General features: G+C 39.9%; 1 protein-coding gene across 2 annotated transcripts in view; it reads right to left on the reverse strand.

Annotated features, from left to right (window-relative positions):
• pgm1 (phosphoglucomutase 1) overlaps positions 1-27,883 on the reverse strand; it is a 90,061-nt gene that overhangs the window by 40,232 nt on the left and 21,946 nt on the right. The window contains exon 1 of one of the 2 annotated variants that reach the window (XM_072273904.1): positions 18,356-18,708. The exons of the other annotated variant lie outside the window; for it this stretch is intronic. Coding sequence (XP_072130005.1) covers positions 18,356-18,613 — 258 coding nt within the window. The 5' untranslated portion in view covers positions 18,614-18,708. Of the gene's footprint in view, positions 1-18,355; positions 18,709-27,883 lie in introns of those variants that run through there. 2 annotated transcript variants of the gene reach the window in all.

Consider the following 27,883-nt stretch of genomic DNA (forward strand, 5'->3'; position numbering starts at 1 on the left):
CCTGCAGGGTGGCTCACTGAGCCATGCTCCAACTCTACCCCCAAATCACAAACTGCAGGTTGGGCAGGGTTGTCTGCAGCAAGGCTAGTTAGTTAGTATACAACAGGAGGCTGATTCTGTTTGCCTTCCACTGACCATTGCTTGTTATAATATTTATAAAAAGTGACATGAAGGCAGCAGTTACAGCAGTGGGGCCATCTGTCAGAAATGGCTCAACTGCAGAGAGGCAAGAATGCCTAAAGTCTATGACTACAACTTCCATTAAATTCCTGATACTTATATTTTGAATGGGTTCAATTTGCTTTTATTGGTGAGTACATGCTCTTTATTGCTACATAGAATTTGCATATATTGTAATATTTTAAAAATTTGCCAAAAAATATTGCCCAAAAAGCTAGTTATATTTTACGTGTATATTCAATACTGATACTTTTTCATGTGAGATTATACTTAACATAATTCTTTGACATTTACTAATTTGCTATAGAGCCTTCTCACAGAATTGCATTATTACTGTGTATATATGTACGTATATACACAGGTATATATATGTTAATTTTTTTGAATATCAGATTATCCATGGCAAAGAAAAAATGTCAGCAATTGAGTATCTTGCCCATGGCTTTATTCCTTACCCACAGGATAAAAAGGTTGCCACTGTGTCTAATTTGTATGACTCCACTTTCAAATGGAAGCATGCAGCCACATAAACTGAGGAAGCACTTGAGACAGTGCATAAGGACAAGAAAGACAAGACACTGAATTACTCCAAATTGTGGGTTACTGGATTATTACTACGTGATAATTTTCAATCAAGGTCGACAGTAAAGCAGATGTTTAGTGAAAAAGCAGCTAAGATAGACAAAGGTTTACTTGTATCCTATGAGATTTCAAACTTAATTGGAAAAGCTGGCAAGCCACATAATAAAGGTGAATCATTGATTCAGCCTGCAGTTTCTGTTGTTAATTTCTACTGTTATGAATCAGAGCACATATGAAACTATTCAAGCTATCCCCTTGAGCAACTCATCAGTATCAAGGCGTATTGATGATATGTCAGATGATGTGGAAAAACAACTAGCTGCACAACTGCAAGTTAAGAAGTTTGCCCTGTAAATCGATGAAAACACATTACGTGATAATGAAGCTCTTCTGATGACACATGTTAGATTTTTGAATGATGATCAGGCTAGTAGAGGAAATGCTTTTTTGCCTGAAAGCTTAAGACAGATACCAAAGGTGAAACTATTTTTGAAGAAGTCAAGAGTTATTTCTTGGAAAACAATATTCCACTGGAAAATATAATGGCTTCTGCAACTAATGGTGCTGCATTGAAAGTAGGAAGATAGCGAATTCATTGCTCATTTTAAAAAATGCTGTGCCTGATGTTTTTCACCATACACAGTATCAACCACCATCGATATTTGGTTGCAAAAAAAAAATTCAGAGGACTTGCACGACGCCCTTGCTGCTGTAACAATGTCTGTCAGCTTCAACAAATCAAATGCACTTCAAGATGGTCTTTTTTCAGCAGCTTTGTGAGGAATATCACAAATATTCTGATTGTATATCTTGATCATTTGAAACAACTGCACATCAATATGGAATTACAGTTCAGAGATCTGCTAGAGATGCACATTCCAGATTGAGTGGTGGACCAATTTGGGGTGAATGCACCACATTGCAAGAATGTCTTACACTGTATTGAACTGCAGAGTGAGTGACTTAACAGATCAAGCAAAATTCAAATGCAGCAAGGAAAATTTCTGGATAACTAGTGATGTTCAAAATAAATTTCCACAGCTCTGAGAGAAAGCAAATTTATTTAAAATTGTATTTTCCACCTGTTATCTAATTGAGTGTGGTTTTAGTCAAGCTCTTCACTTGATAGCAAAAGCTTGTAACTGTCTTGATGTTGTGAAAAGCGGTGACCTTTGATTATCTTTAACCAAGTTGCAACTAGATATTCATAGACTCGCTAGTTTGCATCAGTCGCAAGGATCTCACTATATACCCGATGTAACAATATTAAGCGTTTTATTTGCTGGTTGGAAAAATAGTATATATAATACAAATGAAGTATCCTATTCAAAGCTTTGAAATAGTTTTAGTCTTCATATACAATTGTAACATTATATTTAACATAATAACCTGCTGAAACATAAATATTGGCTGCATATTAGAATAATGAGGACAGCTAACCAAAACAAAATCTTTAGCAACTAACAAGAGACGATGGAGGGTGGGAGCCACGGAGGTAAATGGAAGTCATAAGTGGGCCATGGTCAGGCAAAGTTTGAAAACCGCTGAGTTAGCTTACCTTCCTCTTTCATCTTCTTTTCTCTCATGGCTGTTTGCCTTCTCTTGATTTTTAAAAGCATCCCAATCCTCTACCTTCCCACTAATTTTTGCTATATTATGTGTCCTCATTTTTGCTTTTACACTGGCTTTTACTTTTCCTGCCAGCCAAGGTTCCCTCATCCTCCCTTTAGAGTACTTCATCATCTTTGGGATGTATCTATCCTGCACCTTCCGAAATATTCCCTGAAAACCCAGCCATTGCTGCTCTGCTGTCATCCCTGCTAGTGTCTCCCTCCAATCAATTTTGGCCTGCTCCTTCATCATGGTCCTGCAATTCTCTTTATTCCACAGCTTCCCCTTTTCAAATTGCAGGGTGGATTCGTCATAATATGATCAACTAAGGGTTCCTTTACCTTCAGCTCCCGAATCAAATTTGGGTCATTACTTAACACGCAATCCAGAATTGTTGTTCCCCTGGTAGGGTCAATCACAAACTGCTTTAAAAAGCCATTTCATAGGCATTTCACCAATTCCCATTCTCAGGATCCAGCACCAACCTGATTTTCCCAATCTACCTGCATACTGAAATCCCCCTAGATTATCATAACTTTGCCCTTATTATGTGCCTTTTCCATCTCCCGTTTTAACCTGTATCCCAGATCCTGGCTACTGTTTGGAGGTCTCTATACAACTCCCATTAAGGTCTTTTTACCCTTGCAGTTTCTTAACTCTACCCACAGGAATTCTACATCTTCCAATCCTATGTGTCAACTTTATAAGGATATGATTTCATTCTTACCAACACCTTACCCCTTCTCTTACCTAGCTATCCTTTTAATACAATGTCTGTATTTGGATGTTAAACTCTCAACAATGATCTTCTTTCAGCCATGACTCAGCACTGTCCACAGCATCATACCCGCTGACCTCTAACTGCGCTACAAGTTCACCTGACTTATTGCGTATACTGCATGCATTCAAATGTAACACCTTTAGTCCTGAATTCATCACCCTTTTTGATTTTGGCATCATGTTACACTTCAATCCATCCCTATCGTCTGCCTGTCCTTCCTCATAGTCTCACTGCACACTGCACCTAGTTGTATACCAAATGCCCCATCCTCAGTCCTATCACTCTGGTTCCTATCCTCCAGCCAAATTAGTTTAAACCCTCCCCAACAGCTCTAGCAAACCTTCCCACAAGGACATTGGTCCCCCTCAGGTTCAGGTGTAACCCGTGTTTTTTTTGTACGTTACATCTTCCCCAGAAGAGATCCCAATGATCCAGTAATCTAAAGCCCAGCCCCCTGCACCAAATCTTCAGCCACAAATCAGTCAGCTACCAAATCATCCTATTCTTATCCTCAGTGGAGCATGGTACAGGCAGCAATCCAAGGATTACTACCCTGGAGGTCCTACTTTTCAGTTTTCTAAACTCCCTGTATTTTCTCTTCAGGACCTCCTACCTTTCCCTTCCTATGTTATTGGTACCAATATGAACCATGGCTTCCGGCTGTTAGAATGCTGCAAACCTGAACTGAGACGTCTCTGCATCTGGCACCTGGGAGGATGTCTCTTTCACATCCACAGAATCTGCTGTTTGTTGCTCTCATTACGGAATCCCCAATCACTACTGCACTCCTCTTCTTCCCCCTTCCCTTCCGAGCCACAGAGAAAGACGCAGTGCCACAGATCAGGTCATGCGACTTCTTCCCATAGGACATTCCTTCCCAACGGTATCTGAAGTGGTATACTTATTATTGAGAGGAATGGCCACAGGGGTACTCTGCAGGGGCTACCTATTCCCTTTCTGGACAGTCATCCAGGTACCTGCCTCCTGTAACAGGAGTGATTACATCCCTGTAGGTAATACCAATCACTTCCTCATTCTCCCATATGAGCTGAAGGACATTAAGCTGTTTAACACATTCTCTAAAGAGCTGAAGCTCCAAAGTTCCCACATCTCACATACCATTAACTCTGGAGCATTCTCAGTGTACTATGAGGCCCTCCACTGGTTGGGGTCAACCCATGGTTATTGTGTTCCTGCTTTCTCCGTGATTCACAAGCCAGGGCATTTCCATATGGTGAGCAAGCTGTTGCCCATGCAACAGTCTCCCCTTCTCAACACCGTTGATGAATCCAAAGGAACAGCAGACCAATACAGTTTGGTACCAGCAGTGTCGCTGGAGTTGCCAAACAGCGTTAAACTCGAAGTTGGACCACCTTAGGGACTCCAGCTCTGGATTCTTCCTCAGGGTTATCTCCAAAGGCCTTCCCCATGAGTGGGTATAGTCACAAGGCAGTGGAAGTGAGAGATCAGAGTTTTCTTTCTCCTAGATGAGCTGCTAACCATGGCTGACGAGTCTCATCTGACCAAAGTGACTGGTTTTAAGGCACCAGTAACCTGCCTTTGCTCCTCCTCGTCAGCAAAAATAGTTCTGCAAGACTCAGTAGTGCAAGCCACATGTGAAGGCCAGCAGCTGGATTTACTATGTACTAATGGAAAAAATACTTACTAGAAATTTGCTTAGAACCACCGCCTCTGCTTGCCTGAGCCCGAAAGCCAAATCCTGACTACTCTAACACTGGTTACTCACACAATGGCCACTCTGCTTAGATCTTGCTTCTTTTTAATGGCCCCTGCAAAGTGCCTAATAGATTGTTATGATCACAAAAGCTCCCAAGCTCTTTTTAAATCTCACACTGCGTCACCAATGAACAACCTCTTGTGATGATTGCAGCCCACCGAAATGTCTTGAAAGACCATGAGCTTTTTTTTAATACCTCATGTTGCCTCACTAACGGATGACCTCTCACACTGATTGCAGCCTGCCAAAATATTTCAATGCTCTGCACCTACAGAACTGACAGATGCCTTTGTGGCTTTGGACAAGGTTAGGGGACAGAGAATAAAGTCTTTATGACACATTTCAGGCTCTCACAGTTACAGTACAGCCCCTGCAAGAACATCATCACAAGATTGACTCACACAATGCAGGAATGCAAGTACAAATATATTCACCTGGGCAAATTCGAAGAAGCAATGCTTGTGCATCCAACACATCATTCTCCTCAACTTCCACCATCTCAAAGGGATCCTACCCTCAAACATATCATTATCTCCACCCCCCCCCAAACTTCTGCTTTTCACAAAGATTGTTCCCTCCATGATTCTCTTGTTCATTCATCCACTAATCTCCCACCTGGCACTTATCTCTGCAAGCAGCCAAAGTGTTACACTTGCCCATTCATCACCGCCCTAACCTCCGTTCAGGGCCCCAAGCAGTCCTTCCAGGTAAGGCAACACTTCACCTGTGAATCTGCTGTGGTCACCTGTGGTGTCTAGTACTCTCAAACTGGCCTTCTCTGCATTGGTGAGACCCATTGTAAATTAGACAAATGCTTCATCAAGCACCTCTGCTCTATCCACCAAAAGCAGAATTTCTCGGTGGCCAGACATTTAAAATCTGATTCCCATTCCTATTCTGACATGTTGGTCCATGGCCTCCTCTTGTACCACAACGAGGCCACCCGAAGGTGGGGGGGGGGGGATAAGCAACATCTTGTACTTCGTCTGATTAGTCTCCAACCTGATGGCACAAATACAGATTTTTCCTTCTGATAAAATATTTTCCCTCCCCCTCCCCACTTCTTCTATTCCCCACTCTGGCCACTTATCTCTTCTCACCTGTCTCTCACCTGTCTATCACCTCTCCCTGCGTCCCTTCCTCTTTCTCTTTCTCTGATGGTCCACTCTCCTCTCCTATCAGATTCCTTCCTCTCCAGTCCTTTAACTTTCCTATCCACCTGGCATCAGCTACCACCTTCTAGCTATCCTCCTTCCCTCTTCCCCCTTCCTGAAGAAGAGTCACAGCACAAAGCATTGACTGTTTATTCATTTCCATAGGTGCTGCCTGACCTGCTGAGTTCCTCCAGCATTTTGTGAGAGACTGTTGCTCTAGAGACTGTGCATGAAAATCCCAGGAGATCTGCGATTTCTGAGAAACTCAAATAACCCCATCTGGCACAAACAATCATTCCACAGTCAAAAGTCACATACATCACATTTCTTCCCAATTTGATGTTTGGTCTGGACAACAAATGAACCTCTTGAACATATCAGCACGTTTTTATGCATTAAGTTTCTGCCACATGATTGACTGATTAGGTATTTGCATTAATAAGCAGATGTCCAGGCGTACATAATAAATTGCCCACTGGATGGGCCTACTGGAGAGGATGCAACGTTGGACCATGGAGAATGAGGCTGGACAAGTGGCAGAAGTGTCTGGATCCACAGTGCTTGCCAACAATGAGAATAATTATATTAGCATTAAAAAAGTAAGAGAAAAGGCAGGAAAATAGAGTTGAAAGGGAAAATAATTCAGCCAGAGTTGAATGATGGAGCAGACTCAATGGGCCAAACAGCCTAATTCTGCTCCCATGTTTTATGATGGCCATTTCTCAATTTACATTTACCATCCTAACATATCATGAATAGCAATAATTTAGAGGTACAGTATTTCCTAACGGACTAAACTTGACTTTGTGGCTTAGCTACTGAGTACTCACAATGCAGTTCCCTACACTCTACCCACCAGAAGCAGGATCTCCCAGTGGCCACCTAATTTTAATTCCACTTCCCATTCTGTTATGTCAATCCATGGCCTCCTCTACTGTCGCGACAACGCCACCCTCAGGTTGGAGGAAAAACACCTTATATTCCATCTGGGTAGCCTCCAACCTGATGGCATGAACATCGATTTCCTCGAACTTCTGGTAATGGTCCCCTCCCCCCTTCACCATTCCCCATCCCCTTTTCCCTCTCTCACTTTATGTCCTTGCCTGCCCATTGCCTCCCTCTGGGGCTCCTCCCCTCTTTTCTTTCTTCCATAGCCTCCTGTTCTCACCTATCAAACTTCCCCTTCTCCAGCCCTACATCTCTTTCACCAATCAACTTCCCAGCTCTTTACTTCATCCCTCCCCTCCCAGTTTCACCTATTACCTTGTGTTTCTCTCTCCCCTCCGCTACCTTTTAAATCCACTCCTCAGCTTTTATTCCTTCAGTCCTGCCCAAAGGGTTTCGGCCCAAAACATCAACTGTACTTTTTTCCATAGATGCTGCCTGGTCTGCTGAGTTCCTCCAGCATTTTGTGAGTGTTGCTCCCTTAGAGATGTGATCAACTGAACAAACGCATTAATGAGGCATAAAAATGGAAAAGCATGTCAGCTGCTTACTAAATAACTCATGACCAGAAATTTGGCTTTTGTTTACCATTAAGACTATCAATTAAAATAGTCAAGTAAAAGCTCAGCTTATACTTCAAGATAAAGCCTGGAAGAGGATCGGAGGGTGTCATTTCTTAAGTAGCAGAGAATTAGAGAAAAAAGCTTCAAGAGATGGCAATGAACTGAACTGTGACAACATCCTCAAATATGTAGCTGAGCAATCTAAATGGAATCTCAAACTGCAATAAAATATTATGGTGGAAATTTGAAAGATAGACAGAAGTGATATGCCAAAACAATGGAATAGACAACAGAAGAACTTTAAGAGAATACAAGAATTGTGTTACATGTAAAATTGTTCATTTATATGTAGTAGACCATCATGATATAAGTTTAGCCTAATTGGAAAATGTGCAGTTTTATAACCTTGAAGCCATTTGGCACAGATCATCATATTCAGAGATTTATGGTGATGGTATCAGTCAAATTATATTTTGTTGAATCAATCATCATCAAAATGAGAAAGCCATTAGATCACATCTGTCTCAAAATATTTCAACACTGTTACTAAAAATCAATTTAACATAGAATAAACTGCACTTGTGACAATTTCCACCTCAAATTACAAGAATCAAAAACATCTCAAATAAATGTTTATATATATTTACAAGTTGCCCTTGCAACCCTGCCACAATTTCTATGTCATGGAATCGGGTGACTCAGGATTACCTGTGTAAAGCAAGGAAATATGGATCACATTGCCTTGGAACAGTTCACTATTGGGAATTCCTAATACAACAAAATCTTAGCCCTGCAACATCAGCACCATACGAGCAGGTAAATCAGAAATGTATCCAAATCCTCAAGCCACAGCTCTCTCCAAAACACCCTCAGCGGGAAGAGAGAGAACAGTCCGCCTGCGCGTGCGCAGCCCTCCGGTGAAAAATGATATCGTATCTGTTAAATAGGGGCCGCGGACAATTCTGATTTGATGGAGAATGGACGTGAAAGCACAGAGGAACACCGGAGAAATTTCTGAAACGCTCGCTTGCTGCTGTCGTTACTGCGTGGTCAGGAATCTTTCAGCGGGTAGGCCTCAAAATCCCCGGCTTTGCCTGCTGTTGGCGACTGAGGTTGAGGTCGGATCATTCGGACAGAGATGGCGCTCAGTACTCGGTGTTGGAGAGCTGACCAGAGCTCAAAGTTTTTGGATGACTCAGAGTCAGACTGTGGTCGGCATGGCAGGGAGAGTTTTTCTTCCTTCTCCCGTCTGCGTGAGATGTGGGACATTTGAGAGACTCAACTTTTACTGTGCTCATGGACTTACGGTATTGTTGTACTGTTGTAACTATACATTATAATTATGTGGTTTTGTCAATTTTTTCAGTCTTGGTCTGTCCTGTGTTTTGTGATATCACACCGGAGGGAAATATTGTATCATTTCTTAATGCATGCATTACTAAATGACAATAAAAGAGGACTACGTGTCTTCATAATCTAATTTCCCAGACACATTCTCCCTCCTCAGCTTCATGCGAACCTTTCTGACTACCTCACCATATCTACCTGCTTCCCTGTTCTTCCCCACTATCTGACCTTCCCACCACTCCATCTTCACATTTCTCTTCCTGATCTCCCAACACCCAATCTTCACATTGCCCTTCCTAATCCAGCAATTTCCACCCTCACACCATATTTTTATGTCAATCTAATCTGCTGCTGCTTTCCACCAATTCCTAGTGACAGCTTCTCTCCAGACCAGCCTACCTCCACATTTACCTTTCCACTCTATGCATGCTGTGCTAACTTCTAACCCAGCCGCAGGAAAATACTGAGCAGTATACCCGAGCACAAAAAAGGGCAAAATCTGGAAACTTGCAACCAAGGCCAATTCATTAATCAAGGGACTGAGTTCAAGAACAGCAGGGTAACATTGCAGCTCTATAAAACTCTAGCTAGACCACAGTTGGAGTAGTGTGTTAAATTATAGTCACCTCATTATAGGAAGGATGTGGAAGCTTTAAAGGGTTCAGAGATTTACCAGCGTGTCTTATGAGGAAAGGTTGAGCGAGCTAGGGATTTTCTCTTTGGAGACAAAGAGGATGAGAGGTAGTTTAGTAGAGGTATACATGATAGGAGGCATTGATAAAGTGGACAGCCAGCCGCATAATTTTAAGGTAATTGGAGGAAAGTATAGGAGGAAATGTCTGGTAGATTTTTTTTCTCTATACACAGAGTGTGATGAGTGCATGGAATACTTTTCCAGGGGCGGTGGTAGAGGTAGTTATGTTAGAGGCATTTAAGAGACTCTTAGATAGGCTTGTGGATGAAAGAAAAATGGAGGGCCAGACAGGAGGGAAGCATTAGATTGATCCTGGAGTAGCTTAAGAGGATGGCACAACATCATTGTCAAACGAGCTCGTCTATGTTATATGATTCAAGAATGTTTCAAATGAAATTCAACTGAGCAATAAAAAGACACATTACAGCAAACTATCAATAATTTGGACACATTACAGCAGACTATCAATAATTTGGACAAAGGGGGCACATTTTACAGGAATTAAAAGGGCCAAGAACTAGAATGATATGGGAAATTATTTCAGAGCAGCTTGGAGCAGAAAACAAAGCCACAAATGGAAGGCTAAATAAAATGGGGAATAATCAAGTTGCCAGTGCTGAAACATCAACAGTCTCCAAAGATTAGTTAGCACTGCTGCCACACAGCTCCAGCATCTGCATTTGATCCTGACCTCAGGTCATGTCTTTGTGGAGTTTGCATGTCCTCCATGACCGCAAATTTGCTCAGATGCTCTGGTTTCTTCATACAACTGTGCAAGTTAATTGGCTACTGTAAATTGCTATTGATGAGGGTGGAGAATCAGGAGAAAATGAAAGGCATTTGTTAGACCGTAAGACACCATTTGGCCCATCACGTCTGCTCCACCATTCCACCATGGCTGATTTAATCAATCCTCTCTACACCACTCTCCTGTCTTCTCCCCGTAACCTTTGATGCCCTGACTGATCAAGAACCTACCAACTTCCACTTTTCCATTTGTCTAATGCAGTGGTGATGTGCACTGCAATCAAATTGTGGTACAAATTATATACTTAACCACAATGAACACATCTCATACCAGCAAGCATCTGAATTCTCACCACAATCTGCTTTGCCATTCGTGCCTCTATACCTGGCACAGCAGAATAGCAAATTGAGAAATAATCACATTATGGGATTTTTAAAAATTTCCAACTGTTGTCATTAGCAACAAAATTGTCAATAACTTAGCCAGTTTAGTACAGCAACATTTTCCACTTATCCTCTGGTATAGGGACAAAGTGAAGGAAATATACACTCAATAGTAACTTAATTAGGTACCCCTGTACACCTGCTCATTAATGACAAAATCCTACTCAGCTAATCATGTGGCAGTAACTCAATGCATTAAAAGTATACAGACATGGTTAAAAGGTTCAGTTGTTCAGACCAAATATCAGAATGGGGAAGAATTGTGATCTAAGTGACTTTGACTGTAGAATAAATTGTTTGTGCCAGACAGGCTGGTTTGAGTATTTCAGAAACTACTGATCTCCTGGGATCTTCACTTACACCAGTCTCTAGAGCTTACAGAGAATGGTGTGAAAAGCAAAAAAAAATCCAGTGAGCAGCAGTCCTGTGGGTGAAAACACCTTGTTCCTGAGAGATCAGAGGAGAATGGCCAGGCTGGTTCAAGCTGACAGGAAGGTGACACTAACTGAAATAACCACGCATTGCAACAGGGTGTGCAGAAGTGCATAGATGAACTCATGACACAATGAACCTTGAAGTGGATAGGCTACAGCAACATAAGGGCACACCAAGTTCTCTTGTACCAAATAAAATGGTCACCGAGTGCATCAGAATCAGATTTAATTTCACCGGCATACATCATTAAACTTGCCATTCCACAGCAGCAGCACACCACAACACACAGTAATAAAAACTGTAAATTACAATAAGTACCTATTAAAAAATAAATTAAGTAGAGCAAAAAGAGGAAAAATACAGAGGAAGTGTTCACGGGTTCATTATACATTCAGAACTGTCATGGCAAAGGAGAACGGGCTATTTTGAAATGATGAATGTGCATCTTCAGGCATCTGTATCTTCTTCTTGATGGTAACAATGAGAAGAGGGGATGTTCTAGGTGATAGGGATCTTTAATGATGGATACCCTTTTTGAGGCATTACCTGTTGAAGATTTCCTGTATGCTCGGGAGGCTAGTGCCATGATGGAGCTGGCTGAGAGTTCAACTCTCTTTAGCTTTTTCCTGATCCTATGCAGTGGTCCCTCCATACCATCTGGTGATGCCCCTCAGCTATAATGAGAAAGTTGGGAAAGGTTGCTCCTGCTACTTTGGGTAGCTGTAACATCATGGTTCAATTCTTGTCATTGCTTATACAAGTTTCGTATGTTCAAGTTCTCCCATGACTGGGTACTATGTCTTTGTTCCACACCAAAGTAGGGTTCTGAAGATGTGGGCATACTATGTTGGCGTCAGAAGCATGGCAAAATTTTCAGGCTGCCCAACACAATCTCATTTGATTTGATTTGACACAAATTATGCATTTCACTGCTTGTTTCAAAGTATATATGACAAATGACTCTGCAGGAGGCAAGTGCAGAAATTGCAGGCCCTTAGCAGAGATACTTAAGTCACCATTAGCCACAGGTGAGGTATCAGAGGATTGGAGGATAGCCAGCGTTGTTCACCTGTTCAAGAAAGGCTCTAAAAATAAACCAAGAAATTATAGGCTAGTGAGCCTAATATCAGTAGTGAGGAAGTTATTGGAAGGTATTCTAAAGGATAGGATATATGAGTGTTTGGATAGATATAGACAGATTAGGGATAGTCAGCATGGTTTAGTGTGCGGTAGGTCATGTCTAACTAATCTTATAAAGCTTTTCAAGGAAGTTTCCAGGAAAGTTGATGAAAGCGAGGGAGTGGATGGTGTCTGCATGGACTTTAGTAAGGCACTTGACAAGGTCCCACATGTCAGGTTGAACAAGAAGGCTCAGTCGATCGGCATTCAAGATGAGATAGTGAATTGGATTAGACATTGGCTTTTTGGGAGAAGCCAGAGAATGGTAGTAGATAGCTACCTCTCTGACTGGAGGCCTGTGACTAGTGGAGTGCCGCAGGGATCACTGCTGGGTCTGTTGTTTGTCATCTATATTATCGATCTGGATGATAACGTGGTTAACTGTAAATTTGCAAATGACACCAACATTGGGAGTATATAGGGCAGCAAGAAAGACTATCATGGCTTGCAGAGGGATCTGGAAAAATGGGCTGAGAAAGGGCAGATGGAGTTCAATGCAGACTAGTGCGAGGTGTTGCACTTCGGTAGGACCAACTAGGGAAGGTCTTAAATAGTGAATGATAGGGCACTGAGGAATCTGGTAGAACACAGATCTGGCAGTACAGGTCCATAATTCGTTGAAAGTAGTGTCACAGGTAGATAGGGTCGTAAAGAAACCTTTTGGCACACTGGCCTTCATAAATCAAGGTATTAACTACAGGAGATGGGATGTTATGTTGAAGTTGTATGAGACATTGGTGAGTTCTAATTTGTAGTATTGCGTGCAGTTTTGGTCACCTTCCTACAGGAGAGATGTAAAGAACATTTAAAGAGTAAGAGAAAATTTACAAAGATTTCACCAAGTCTGGACGACCAAAGTTATAAGGAAAGATTGAATAGGTTAGAACTTTATTCCTTGGAACATAGAAGATTGAGAGGAGATTTGTTAGAGGGATACAAAATTATGGAGGGGTATATATAGGGTAAATGCAAGCAGGCTTTTTCCACTGGAGGTTGGGTGGGACTACAATGAGAGATCGTGGGTTAAGGGTGAAAGGTGAAAAGTTTAAGGGGAATATGAGGGGAAAATTCTTCACTTTGAGGGTCATGAGAGTGTGGAGTAAGTTGCTGGGGTCATGAGAGTGTGGAGTAAGTTGCCAGCACAAGTAGTGCAAGTCTGATTCCAAAGTTTAAGAAAAGTTTAACTAAGGACATGAATGGTAAGTGTATGAAGGGCTAATGAGGTCAATGAGAGCAGGCAATTTAAATGGTTCGGCATGGATTAGATGGGCCAAAGGGCCTATAAGCAAACACTTGAGTGGCAATTGCTTTCCACCCCCTCCCCCGAGTGATAGGTGCCTGGAGCATGCTTCCAGGGGAAACTAATACGATAGCGACATTCCAGAGGCTTTTAGATAGTCACTTGAATAATCAAGAGATGGAGGGATATACATTATATGCAAGCAGAAGTGATTAGTTTAATTTGCATCAAACCTGTCATAGACAGTGTGAATCAAAGGGCCTGTTCCCATGCCGTGACATTCTATGTTCTACGTAATGATTTAAGTAGTCTGGCAAATCATTTAGCTGCACAGAAGTAATTTACCTCACTATTTTTTTACCTCACTAGAACTGATTACAGGGAAACAAATGGGAAATGCTGAGAGTTGGCACAGACTCAATGAGGCAAAAAGCCTCCAACAACTTTTGAAAATATGAATATGAAATCACCTTTCATTCTTCTAAACTCTGATGTCTGGAAGCTTAATCAACTACTCTTAAAGCATTAACTGCTTCATCTGAAAAATCAACCAAGATAACCTTCACTGCTCTACTTCTAATGAAAGCACTACCTTCCTTAAATACAGTATGAGGATATGTATTCCAAACTGTTAATGGCATTAGTCAAAGACAGTAAATGGAACATTTTAGAATTGTGCAGTAACTATATGCATTAATTGAGCTACAGCCTGAAAACATTGAGAATTACATAAGTTCACAGCCGTTGCAATAAAAGCCAACATACATTCAAGATGTGTATCAAATACTATAATGAATTACAGAGTATTAAACCTAAATTTGCTAATTTGATGGAGCTGGTATATTCAATTGTTCTAATTGTAGATATTCTTCACAATAGCTTTAACTTTGAGATATGCCCTTTGATTTATAGACCTAAATTTTGTTAAAAACAATAGCATGCCATTCTTCAATTTTACCAGGGGTGATTGATAAGTTCGTGGCCTAAGGTAGAAGGAGTCAATTTTAGAAAACCTAGCACATTTATTTTTCAACATAGTCCCCAATGAGAGCGTCTTGGACCTCCAGATGGTCCACAGCAAGGGTAATTGATAAGTTCGTGGCCTAAGGCAGAAGAAGATGAGTTATACAGCTCTCATTACATGCACTTGCAGTTCAACTTTTTGAGTGAAAATGCAGAAAGTTTGAAGTTAATAGCTCATCTCCTTCTACCTTAAGCCACAAACTTATCAATCACCCCATGCTGTGGACCACTTCTGGAGGTCCAAGACGTTGATTTCTACAAAGAAGGGATCCGTATGCTCCACAACCGCTGGACTAAGTGTGTGAATGTAGGAAAAATAAATGTGCTGGGTTTTCTAAAATTGACTCTGTCTACCTTAGGCCACAAACTTATCAATCACCCCTCGTAAAGATGTTTCATGAAACTTTTCCCAGAAACAAAGCCCCTTTGTAAATCAAAGAATAACTATGTATTCAAGACTAAGTGAGAATGATACCCTCAGTGCCTGAAAAAAAATCAAGGTGGCTAGAATTGGTGAATAGAGATGTAGAAATTCAGCCATAATGCAAATGAGTAGTGGAGCAAGCTCTTATTTGCTATATTCTTATATCAGTTTTAAAAAAGGCACAGTATAAAAACTAAGGAATGGCAAGTAGGTGACGGCAAGCTTGACTTTTAAAATTATGATTCCAGGAAGACTGGAGTTTCTCAAATTTAAGACTCTGAAACAGGGTGAAGTTAAAATGGCCTATCTTATTTCCAAATACTATAAGAAACAAGGAAGAAGGAAAAGCACACTGGATTGAGTATGTGCAATAACTAAGGAGAACAGCTTAGAGCAAACTTGATCCTAGAAATATCCGAAAAAAGTAAAATTAGAAATGCTGTAAAATAATATCGTGAAAGGAATTAGTGCCTATCAAACATCTTTCTTCTTTGATTCTGTCCAAGAAAAAATTGGTAGACAGTTTCACACTGCAAGCAGCATTTAACTCCTGAATTTACTTGAACATTTTCAGCAATTAAACTATTTAAAGGAAAAGTGCCTGGCATTAAATAGAATCTAAGCAGTCACAACACTAACTATACCTCTCATAATCTTATATATTTCTATCATGTCACCTCTCATCCTGCTTCACTCCAAAGTTTCTTCTCCTTCATCCTCCCTATCTCACTAACTTTTCCTCATAAGACATAGAAACATAGAAAACAGGTGCAGGAGTAGGCCATTCAGCCCTTCGAGCCTGCACTGCCATTCAGTATGATCATGGCTGATCATCCAACTCAGAACCCTGTACCTGCCTTCTCTCCATACCCCCTGATCCCTTTAGCCACAAGGGCCATATCTAACTCCCTCTTAAATATAGCCAATGAACTGGCCTCAACTGTTTCCTGTGGCAGAGAATTCCACAGATTCACCACTCTCTGTGTGAAGAAGTTTTTCCTCATCTTGGTCCTAAAAGGCTTCCCCTTTATCATCAAACTGTGACCCCTCGTTCCGGACTTCCCCAACATTAGGAACAATCTTCCTGCATCTAGCCTGTCCAATCCCTTTAGGATTTCATATGTTTCAATAAGATTCCCTCTCAATCTTCTAAATTCCAACAAGTATAAGCCTAGCCGATCCATGCTCTCTAAGCCAGGCAAGATCCTGAAAAATTTCCTCTGCACCATCTCTAAAGCTTCCACATCCTTCCTATGAGGCAACTGAATATACAATATTCCAGGTGTGGCCTAACAGAGTTTTATACAGCTGCAATATTACCTCATGGCTCTGGAAGTATCCATGGGTTTGAAGATCTTATATTTAATATATCTGTTATATACCATCATCACCATAGAAAAATGTTTAAGATTATGTGTTTGATGTAGTCCTCCTGGAATCTCCTGTCCAGCTTAATCGGGTGAAATATATTCCACTATGGTCCTTAAATTATATATTTTACTAGGATATCAGTTGTAGGGAGGACACCAAATTATGAGAAAATATACCGTTCATAGTTCCTTGGGAAGGTTAATGAACTTCTTCAAACATCTTAAGAAATGCAGAAAATTAAGGAACATTTATCCACTGGTGATTTTGGATCTAGCCTTAACAGATAGCGTCCTCTTATTTTCTCTGCAACAGTACACATGAAATGAGTTGATTAAGTCTTAAGTCAGTTCTTAGCTTGAAGCAAAGGATTGGAAATAATCTGCAATGTTAGACAGGCAAGGATAAATATGTGAAACATTAAGTAACGTTTCTTTGTACATTTAAGTGGGAAAAAAGCATCAGGTAAAATAGGGGTATTTTGTCTTTGCACCAGTGAGCCACATCATAGCATAAAAATAGACAGCTCCTAAAACAGGAAAATCTTCCATATCTTACAATAGCGAGTGTCTTTCTTCCAAACAGGATAACCAACTCCGAAAATGACAAAACATTGTTAAAAAGAATGCTTGTCCTTGGAATGGTCAAATATTTTCGTTTTGTGTTAAGTCAATGGAAAAGCAAAGAAACAATGTGGAACAATTTCACATTTTGAGTCTACTGGCTCAGTACCATTTCATCAAAAGCAAAACAAACATACTTAAAGACAATACCCTTAGAAAAGTAAATGACACCTTACAGGGATTTCCAACCTTTTATGCCATGGACCCTACCGCTAACCATCAAGTCAGTGGACTCCAGGTTGGGAACCCCTGCAAAAGTAATCCAACTAAACCAATATAATCTGTTCATACTCCCAACTGCAAAGGAGAACTGAGCTAAAAATGAATTGATTAAATACACTGTTACATTCAACTCCAAAACCAGGCAGACCTCTCTTAAGCATGGGCAGTAATGTTACCATCTACCCATATCCAAATAGAATTAAATTCGCTCCGCCCCACATCAAATCAACTCCAAAGTTGCCTTCATTTGTTGACATTCATCATTTCTTTCAGGAAAAATGGCAAAGCAGAGGCGAAGTAGCAATGTGTTATTTTCTGCCAATGAAACCAAAGAATGACTTAACCGTTACGACCAAAAGAAGCTTCAGTGCGCATTAGAGGCAATTTACTCCATTTTTGAAGTGATGTGGCGTGGGAATTGCTGCAGCCAATTGAATTATTCCAGACAACAAAGATAAAGCGTCGTACCGCAAAATCTATTGATACTGAATTTCTGCCGCTCTTCGCATAAAGCAATAGAACTTCCTATCTTTAATTGAATAAGCACACGAAGCCTCCACCACCTACTGCGGTGTTTCTCAGATTCTTTAGCACTGCAGTGAAGTCAGTAAGGATGTGGGTCCCAAGTCTTGGGAGTTGGACTTGAACCCTCGACCGTCAGTGGGGGTTGTCTCTGAGCAAGGATAAACATCAATCAATCGTTCGGTTTACAAACGTATATTCAGATGTTGCCCGTCTAAATGTTTCTCGCATACGTGTGTGTCATTTTGCTCTGTACCAAATATAACTGAAGGAACTTACCAACTCGACGCAGAAACCAAAACACGTGCTTCGGGGTTTAGAGAAATATTATTTGCGCTTCAATTCACCTACGTTCTCCAATTACCAAGCGTGCTACTAGGCAGTTTTTCTCAATCGTACCTTTTCGGTTTAGGCCCATTCCTCAGCAGAAGTACTTACGACGTATAGCATACATACTAATGTTATAACCCCGTGAAAATACCCACTAAGGTCAGCGTAATTCATTCGTAATACTGGCTCGGGTAGCAACATACCCCATTGGCAGCAGCCATTTGAACTATGATTTCTATGGCAGCTTTATTGTAGTACCGACCATCGCCTCCGACCACCATAGTAGACCCCTGGCGATCCCTCAAATCAATGGAAGCATAGATGCTCTGAATGAAGTTCTCAAGGTATCGCGGCTTGAACTGAAAAACTCTAGTTTTCTTCCGAAGCCCGCTAGTTCCCGGTTTCTGAGCATCATAAGGAGCTGTAAGCACGGTCACTATAGGCAGTGGGTTCCCATCCATAACAAGGTTCACGTCGATGAATCATAAAACACTATCAGGATATAAGAATGGATGAAAAGTGCGAAAGAGCAGGATTTCTTCCGAAATTTACACGGCGAAATCAGCCAGTGAGGGGCCGGGTTCCACTGCCGAGAAATTTAGATGTTCAGAAACAGCAAAACAGCGCCTAGAAATAGCTCGCTCCCTCGAACAGATACAGCACTTTCTGTAATTGAAGAAGCGTTGCCACACTTGTTCCAAAAGATCACTGTCAAAAAGTCAGCATGAAAAAAAATAGAAATGGCCCGTTGTAAATCAATGATAGGAAAATGGAATTGTTCCACTTATCATTTGGCAGCAAACTTTCTTCGGGTATCTGCTTTTGATAGATAGGCTCCCTGCACAGAATGAATCTCTCAGGCTTGCTGTTGTCAGATAAATGTGACGGACAAAGAACTGAAAACACGGTATGTACTCGGAGCCATCCCGAGAAAGGTTACCAAGAAAAGTCTGGTCGACTCATGGGATAACCAAACAAGTGTGGAATGCACAGTACGGAGATATGTAAATCTAAACGTAAAGGGTAGGCTACTCCATAGTCTGAGGGACTTCCGAAAGCTCCTATTCCGGTTCGAAAATTTCACTACACGTGGAATGCAACGTCTATTTAGCCGATCAACAATTAATAGTGAGTTAACTTCACATCTCGAACATCTTCCATTGTATTTAATGTACTGCGACTCGAAAAACTAATGTATTAATTATTCCAGTACTGCTATTAGAATAATTCCGAATCGGTTAAGTTCCGATGCTTTTTTTCTAAAACCACATCTCCAGCCATGGTTCAAGTTTATAACTTTTAAAAAATGGCCAGCTACACAAGAAATGGGAGAAAATCTGATTTCTATAGTATTGAACTTTTACAGCGGTTTGGTACAAATTGAATTAGCACAGGGTGTTTACCACATAGAAGGGTAGTTACATACTTGGAGAAGTGCAGTATAGTTCTAATTAAATCACATTTTCCACGTCAGATGCTGAAAAATATCCCATCCAATCTATGTAATTTGCAGACGCTAAATACCCGTAGTTTTGTTTACTGACCACCCTTTATAAAGACGTCAAGGAAACTCCTCCCCCCGCCCACACAGACACACAAAGGACGACAAATCAATGACCAGCTACAGATGAGTAGACAGATCCCGCACCAAACATCAGCAACCTTAAGAACCCACAGAAGTGCAGAATAATTCATTCACAGCCACGAAAAGTTAGGGGGTGTTGAGGTTAGCAGTCAATCCTTTTTATGGCCCTCCGATTTCACGCATTTTAAATTGCCACGCTGTAGGTTTAACATGCTGTTCTAACTTCTCCAGTGCTTCGTTTCACATTCACATCCCAACTCAACAATTATGAAACTGCTATGAAGGTTTTCTGTTGCAAACAAACGTACTGCCAGGAATAAGCATTTCCCTCATTTATCACGAATATACAAATGTCTACTTAAAGAATATTTTGATGTAACTGGATTCTAAGATTTGCATTTTAAAATTTGGTGAATGGCTGTATTTTAATGTAAGAGCAACTAGTAAATGTATCAATTAGTAATTTTCTCAAGAGGTCTCAAATGAGGCTGAACACATGAGAGCTCTTAAAGATAATACCAAAGCATGCTCAAATTACCAAACATTAAAAATGAAAATATTATTACAATGGACTAGAAATGATTGCTGGCATAAACAGCAGCAGGCATTCTTACCAGGAGTCAATTGTGTTACACAGTTCCTGCATGACCCACACTTCTGTTTAACAGTTATGGCATTGTGCCTGACAGAAATTACTTATATTTAAATAAATAATTTCTAATTAAGACAATAACAAATTTCATTCAAGAACTTAGTGCACAAGACACTTATTTCTCACAAATGTTTCCATTTATGTTTGAAATTAAGAAATCACATAAAAATCATCTAGATTGCCTTTGTTTGATTCTAAAAGGCCAGTATGATTTCAGAAAGAAGGGCCAAGTTTGATTAATTTAGCAGATTTATTTGAGGAAGTTAAAGTTGATGGATAAAAGTAAACCATATTATAATGACGATTTCAGAAGGTAGGTGACAAATTACTGAGATTGATTCATGCAGACTTGAAAAGTAGAGAGCAAAGAATGATTTGGGATGAGTAACTATCATCATACCAGAGCACTGAGGTTAACAGAACCATCATTTAGATCTATTGGCTAGTTTATGGTCATTATAAATTACTTCAAAAATATGGATAGCACTTAGTCCAAATTTACATTGCCCTTATGCTAAAAATATTGTTAATATCCTAAAACAGTCTTAATTAGGTCAAAGTCAAAGAGCAATAAAGCACAGATACAGGCTCTTTGGTCCAACCATCCACGCCAATCACATTGTCCACTCACCTGGTCCCAGTTTCCTACATTTGGCCCATATTCCGCCTATCCCTGCCCCTCCATATAATTATCCAAGTGCTTCTTAAATGGTACTATTTTACTTGCATCAACTACTTCCTCTGGCAGCTCAGTCCATATTCTCACCACCCTTTGCGCGAAAAGGTTACGTTCCGGTCCCTTTTAAATCTTTCCGCTCTCACCCTACTGTTAGAGTAGAATCTGAATAAAACTCGGGAGACCAGCTTCTTATAGTTACATCAGTTTATTGCACACCCTCCCACAGGAGTTTGAGACCCAGTTGTCAGAGGGAAGGCATGTAAGTACTGCCACCATCTGACAAGTGGGCCCACTCTCTCCGGTTACAGCCGTATATTTATACATAGTAAGCCCCATAAATTACTGTTGCAAGATGTCATTTGAACTGATATGCCCACCGTCTGTTGGTAAGAAACTTAGTTACAGATAAGAGAGTCTGCTAGATCAAGGCTTAATTACAGATGGATGTGCTGTCCAGCACTTATTAGTTATTCCCTTTGCTAGGCCCTGACTTAATTACAGATGGATATTCATTCCTGTCCTTATCGGTGAGTGCTCCTTCTCCTACTCAAACGAGGGTACAATGTACAATGTTATTAAACTCTCAATGTCTCTCTGCAAACCAAAGGAGAAATAGTATAAGCTGGTTTTAAACATTCCTATTCAGTTCCAATTATTCTTTTAACCAGAGATAACATAGGTTCAAAAACAATTTTTTTACATCCCCAATTCCTCATTATAGCAATCAATGCACCCTGGTTTTAGGCTCCCCTATGCCAAAGAAAAAACATTTAACATCCACTTTACGTCCTCATAATTCTAAAATTTTTCATAACATCACCAGTTATTCTCCTATGATCCAAGAAATAAAGACCAAGCTTGTTTGGCCAATCTCTTCTACAATTCAGTCCATGTAAGTCTTGGCAATAATCTCATAAATATTTTCTGCAACTCTTTCCAACTTAATCACATCTTTCCTATAACAGAGTCACCAGAACTGTACAGAGCACTCTCAAGCATAGCCTCACCAATGATTTTTACAACTGCAACATAATGACCCAACTCCTATCCTCAATGCTCTGACTGATTTGATAACAATCAGTTATCAAACTGATTGTTCTCTGTATCAATAGTCCATTGACTTGACCGGAATGGTTATCAAACTGATTGTTCTTTTGTATCGGTGGCCTTATAACTTCTGACAATTCTGATATCGGGCAGTGAACTTGTAGAACTGCCGGGGAGATGAGAAAGGGTCTCTCCCTGATGTCAGGTCTAAGTTCACTCGCCGGCTAAGCTCGAAGAAATAAACGGGTGAAAAGTAACGATCTTTTTGTGCTGTCGTTATTTGATCCAGCAAAGTTGCATTTACATTTCAATTAGAGAATCGGAGGTGGAGAGGGTCGATAACGTTAAATTCCTTGGCTTTATCATATCAGAGGATCTGTCCTGGGACCAGAACATAAGTGCAATCACACAGAAGACACAATAGCACCTCTAATTTTTCCAGGGGTTTGTGTATATTTGGCATGTTACCTGAAACTTTAACAAACTTCTGTGGTATGGAAACATCAATGCCTAGAAATGTAAAGGTCTCCAGAAAGTGGTGGATACAGCCCAGTCCATCACAGGAAAAGCCCTGACCAACATCAGACACTGCCACAAGAAAGCAAATCTAACAAAGACCCCTACCACACAAGTCAGATGCTCTTCTCACTACTACCATCCGGCAGGAGGTACAACAGCCATAGGTCCACACTGCCAGGTTCAGGAACAGTTATTATACTACAACAATCAGACTCCTGAATCAAAATGGATAACCTCACTCACCACGGCTCTGAACTGATTTCACAACTACAGACTTCATAACTCATGTCCACAGTATTACTTACTTTTATATTTATATGATTTATCTTCTTTTGCACATTGGTTGTTTGTCAATCTTTATGCAAACCTTTTCATAAATTATATTGTATTTCTTTATTTCTCTGTAAAAGTTTGTAAGAAAATTAATCTCAAGGTAGTTCATGGTAACATACATATACTTTGATAATAAATTTACTCTGATTTTGATCAAGCCTTCTGAATTCATGTCCAAATCACTTATATGAATAATGAATAGTAAGCATCCCAACACCGACTGCTGTGGTACCTCACTAGACATCGGCTTTCATGTCCAGAAATAACTTACAACATCATCCTCTGCTTTCTACCACTAAACCAATCTTGAATCCATCTAACTGGCTTTCCATGGATTCCACAGCACCTAACCTTCCAGAAAAGCCTGCCACATGGGACCTTGAAGACCTTCTAAGAGTCCAAATGGACAACAACATTACCTCATCCAATCTTTAGTTACTGCTTCACAAACTCAAGAGATTCATCAAACACAACTTTCTATGCCCAAAACAACACTGACTCCTCCTAATCAGACCCATATATCCAATGCAGGTAGGTCCAAGTCCTTCAGAATTCCCTACACTAACTTTCCCACCAATTATGTCAGGCTGACCAGCATGTAGTTCTCTAGCTTGTTCTTGTTTCTCTAACAACAGAATAACATTAGCCACCTTCCAGACTTTGGGAACTTCATTGATGGATAATGATGAAGGGTATCTGCTATTTCTTCTCCAGCCTTCCACAAAGTTTGAGGATGCACTCAGTCAGGAGCTGGGGATTTATTCACCTTAATGCACTCTAGGGCTTCAAATACATCCTCCCTGGTAATATGAATGTCCTCTGAAACATTCCCACTTGTTTGCCTGCACAACCATGAATTTCTCATTTGCAAACATAAAGGAGAAATATTTGTTAAAAATCCCACCTGTCTCCTGTGAATCAAGACCAAGGTGGCCTGATAATCTCTAAGAGTACTTACTCTCTCCCTAACCACCTTTTCCTTCTTAATATATCTACAGAACCTCTCAGGACTTTTTTTAATTTCCAGAAATTTTCTATATGCCACATAGACAAGGTACAATCCATGAAAAATAGAAATTCATGGATGTTGGTTTATTAAAAAAAGTGGATCTGCTATCAAATTCTAAATGAGCATATTTTGAACAGTTTCTGCATATTGTTGATCTGAAGAAAAAGGAGGGGTTGTTTCTACTTTTTTCTTATTTAGGTGAATATCTGACAGGAGGTCACAGTCTCATTTGCAGGTGTGCCCTGTGAGAGAAAAGACATTTGTTTCCTTAATAACTCACACATAGTTATCCATCATCCATAACTCTTACATTTGGAACCCATTTCCATCAGGATGATAAATTACTCTTGATGGCGAACAATAAAAAAACTGATTGGCCTAATTCCATGCAGGTAATTGACTATGAAATATCAGAATTCTAATACCCCTTAAGAAGTACCATGATCTTTAAATGGCATGCATGGGTCCTTCCCAACTTTAAAGGGGAAAAAAGGTGGCACAATTAAATTAAACTAGTAATTTTTGATCAGTTTCACCTACATAGAAGTTGTGTGTGTTCAATTTGAACACCTTTTTAATTAGCCTTTCAGAATAATTACATTAAATATTGAATTTAGTTGCTAAATCTGTTCCATCTATAATTCAGATTTTTTTTCCAGATGGAAAAATACAAATTCACTGTTCAAAGTTGCTTTTATGGTTTTGAGAATTCTAGCCAGTAAGCCTCCAATAATATAAACCAAAATGTATGTCAGGCCTAATATGGTACTTCTAATGACAAGGAACATCGGAAGAAGTAATACTGATGAAGGTGTCTCGGTCAACTGTTTATTCTTTTCCACAGATGCTGCCTGGCCTGCTGCGTTCCTCCAGCATTTTGTGTGTATTACTTTGATTTCCAGCATCTGCAGATTTTCTCTTGTTTGTGGAACATCGGAAGGAGCAAGGTTACTTTACTGTTGTTGACACTTAAATTGCTTGCATCCAGCTAAACAATTATTTAAAGTTGAATAGGACACTATTCTTTAGTAAAATAAAATAACTGAGTTCAAGAAGCCAATGAAATTTGTACAAGACAACGACTCTGATTCTATTGCATCAAAATGTAATTTAAAATTATTGATGTAGTGAGCTTTAAATCTAATACAAGAGGACTAGAAAAACAAGGAGCTATTAGACTTCTTAATTATCATAAAAGATTACCTTGATTTCTGTCTTGCTTTCATTTATATTAAGAAACTTAAGCAGAACTCTAAAGTCATTTCCACAACAAGCCCACTTATTGGTAAATGAAGAAGTTATTTTTCAACTTCAATGAAAACATATATTTCAATATGTCCTCTTTTGCTAGCATTCTTCTAATCAACTGCCCTTTATCAGTAACTTATCCATCTCCTCTCCCATTCTCTCTAGAACTTTGTTTCTTTTCTCCCTTTCCCAATTCTTCTGAAGTTCCCTCAACCTGACGTGTTAATATTGTTTCTATTTCCATACTTTCTCAATACCAGAACTGGCCATAAACACAAGAGATTCTGCAAATGCTGGAAATCCAGAGTACACACAGGGAGAGGAATATACCATCAACATTTTGGGCCGAGACCCTTCTTCTTCAAAACTGTCCAAAGATGTTGCGCAACCTTAATGAGTTCCTCCAGCATTTTGTGTGTGTTACAACTTCCTGACCTTTACTATAGTGGGTTAGAAGCAGACAGTATGAGAAAGTATTTAATTGGGGAAGGGAGAATTATTATACCATTAGGCATAAATAATGGAGCTTAAATTGGGAATGGATGTACTCAGAAAACTGCACAACACAAATGGGGAGCTTTAAGGAACATTTGCACAGGGTTCTGGATAGGTTTGTCCAACCGAGGCAGGGAAAAGATAGTAGGGTGAATGAACCATGGCTGACAAGAGATGTGGAACATCTTGTCAAGTGAAAGAAAGAAGCTTACTTCGGGGTTAGAAAGCAAGGATCAGACAGGAAATCATAAACACAAGATATTCTTTAGATGCTGGAAATCAAGGATAACACATACAAAATTCCAGAGTCCATGTTCCAAGCTTTCACTGGTAACACTCCAACCCTTTCAGTGCTACATCAACAACCACATTGGCACTGCTTCTTGCATCCATGCTGAGCTTGTCAATTTAATCAACTTTGCCTCCAGCTTTCACCCTGCCTCTAAATTTACTACATCCATTTTTGACACCTCTCTACCCTGTTTCAATCTCTCTGACTCAATCTCTGGGAAAAAACTGTCTACCAATACGTTTCATAAACATACCAACTCTCACAGCTATCTCGATTATACTTCTTCACTGTATTTGTCTCTGTAGTTTTTCCACTGTATCTCAGTACATGTGACAACAAAACAATTTATTAATATACCCCTTGGAAGTAGAAAACATGCCAGGCTGATCTGCAGGTCACGTTTTCCTACCCTCCATTTTACAGATCCTACATTCTCTTCTCTTCATGGGGAAAGAATAACTTAACTAGGTCTGTGCTCAAGTTCGGAAGAATTAGATATTCTCCCTTCAAGTTCTTAAGGACACTTAAAATGTGAAATAATCAGGTAAAACATGATTTACTTTTCATAAAAATATTTTGTTTGATAAATTTATTGGAGTTCTGTGTAAATAATATGTGCTGTGGATAAAAGAAAAAAAACACCAATGTACTGCACTCAGATTTCCAAAAGGCCTATGATAAGGTGCTGCATTAAGGTTACTATGAAAAATATAAGCTCATTATGTACATCTAACACATTGGCATGCATATAAGGTTTATAGAACAGTAAAAGGAAAGTGGCATAATGGATCTTTTGTGGGTTGGCAACATGTAATGAGTGCTCTGCTAAAGCAAACGCTGCAGTGCTGAATTTTCTACATTTGTTATATAGGTGACTTGGATGACGATATCGAAGGTGTGTAGGAAGTGTATTTTCTGTCTGTCTATATTGTAATTTGTGTTGCACACATTATTATAGGCAATTTGTCACGTGGGTTGGGTGTGAGTATAATTACATAGTCACGCTTTGTCTTGGTTAGTCAGTCAGTCTAGTTGAGGGGCAGTGAGTCGGGGAATGATTTTTTTTGTTGACCCTAATTATGCTATTTTATGATCCTCACTTAGATACACTAACTGGAATGCTTATTCTGTTAATTTCAGTATATCACTAATTTAGTTCTGTTACTTTTTTTTAAAATCACTATAAGATCATTCATCTTTGCTGGCTTTGTAATAAAGGATCAAACTTTTTTTTAAGAATTGGAATTTATTTATTTAGAAGCACATCATACAGTGTCAACTCCTATACTCAGTCTCTCAGCGGTTTTGATTTAATTTCAAGGAACTGCTACACTTCATCAACAAAAATATAGTTATACCAAACAAACACCAGTTTACAGCAAAGGACTTCCTCGGATCTGTTGGTGAAATTGAAACAGCAGTTTGTGGTGGGATTGTCCACGACCTTTTGTTGACTCATGCTGTGTATTTGTGGTTTGAACACAATTTGAGTGGTCAGCGCTGCCCATCCATTGGGCACCGTTGCTCAATTGTGTGGTGTTTGCCTGAGGGTCCGTTGCTTCGTTTCACTGAAATGCTGAAATATTCTTCCTCTTACTGATGTTTGAACTAAACATTGTTTGCTTTGTCTGGTTTAAGCACTTGTGGCTGCACAGACAGTTTGTTCGTTACCTACATTTACTGAACGGAATATCGCCAATGCATTATGCGAACTTATTGCAGGCAAACAAGGAGTTAATTGTAAGTGGCACAAAAAGGAGAAAGTAACACAAGTGAATTGAAGTATGGAACTGACATCAGCAACCTTGAATTCGGGATCAAAAGAGAAATTTAACTTTGAAAACTTCAGTGGGTAGAATCAAAAGTCTTCAA

This window comes from Mobula birostris, chromosome 12 (assembly GCF_030028105.1).
Source record: "Mobula birostris isolate sMobBir1 chromosome 12, sMobBir1.hap1, whole genome shotgun sequence".
Taxonomy (NCBI): Eukaryota; Metazoa; Chordata; class Chondrichthyes; order Myliobatiformes; family Myliobatidae; genus Mobula; species Mobula birostris.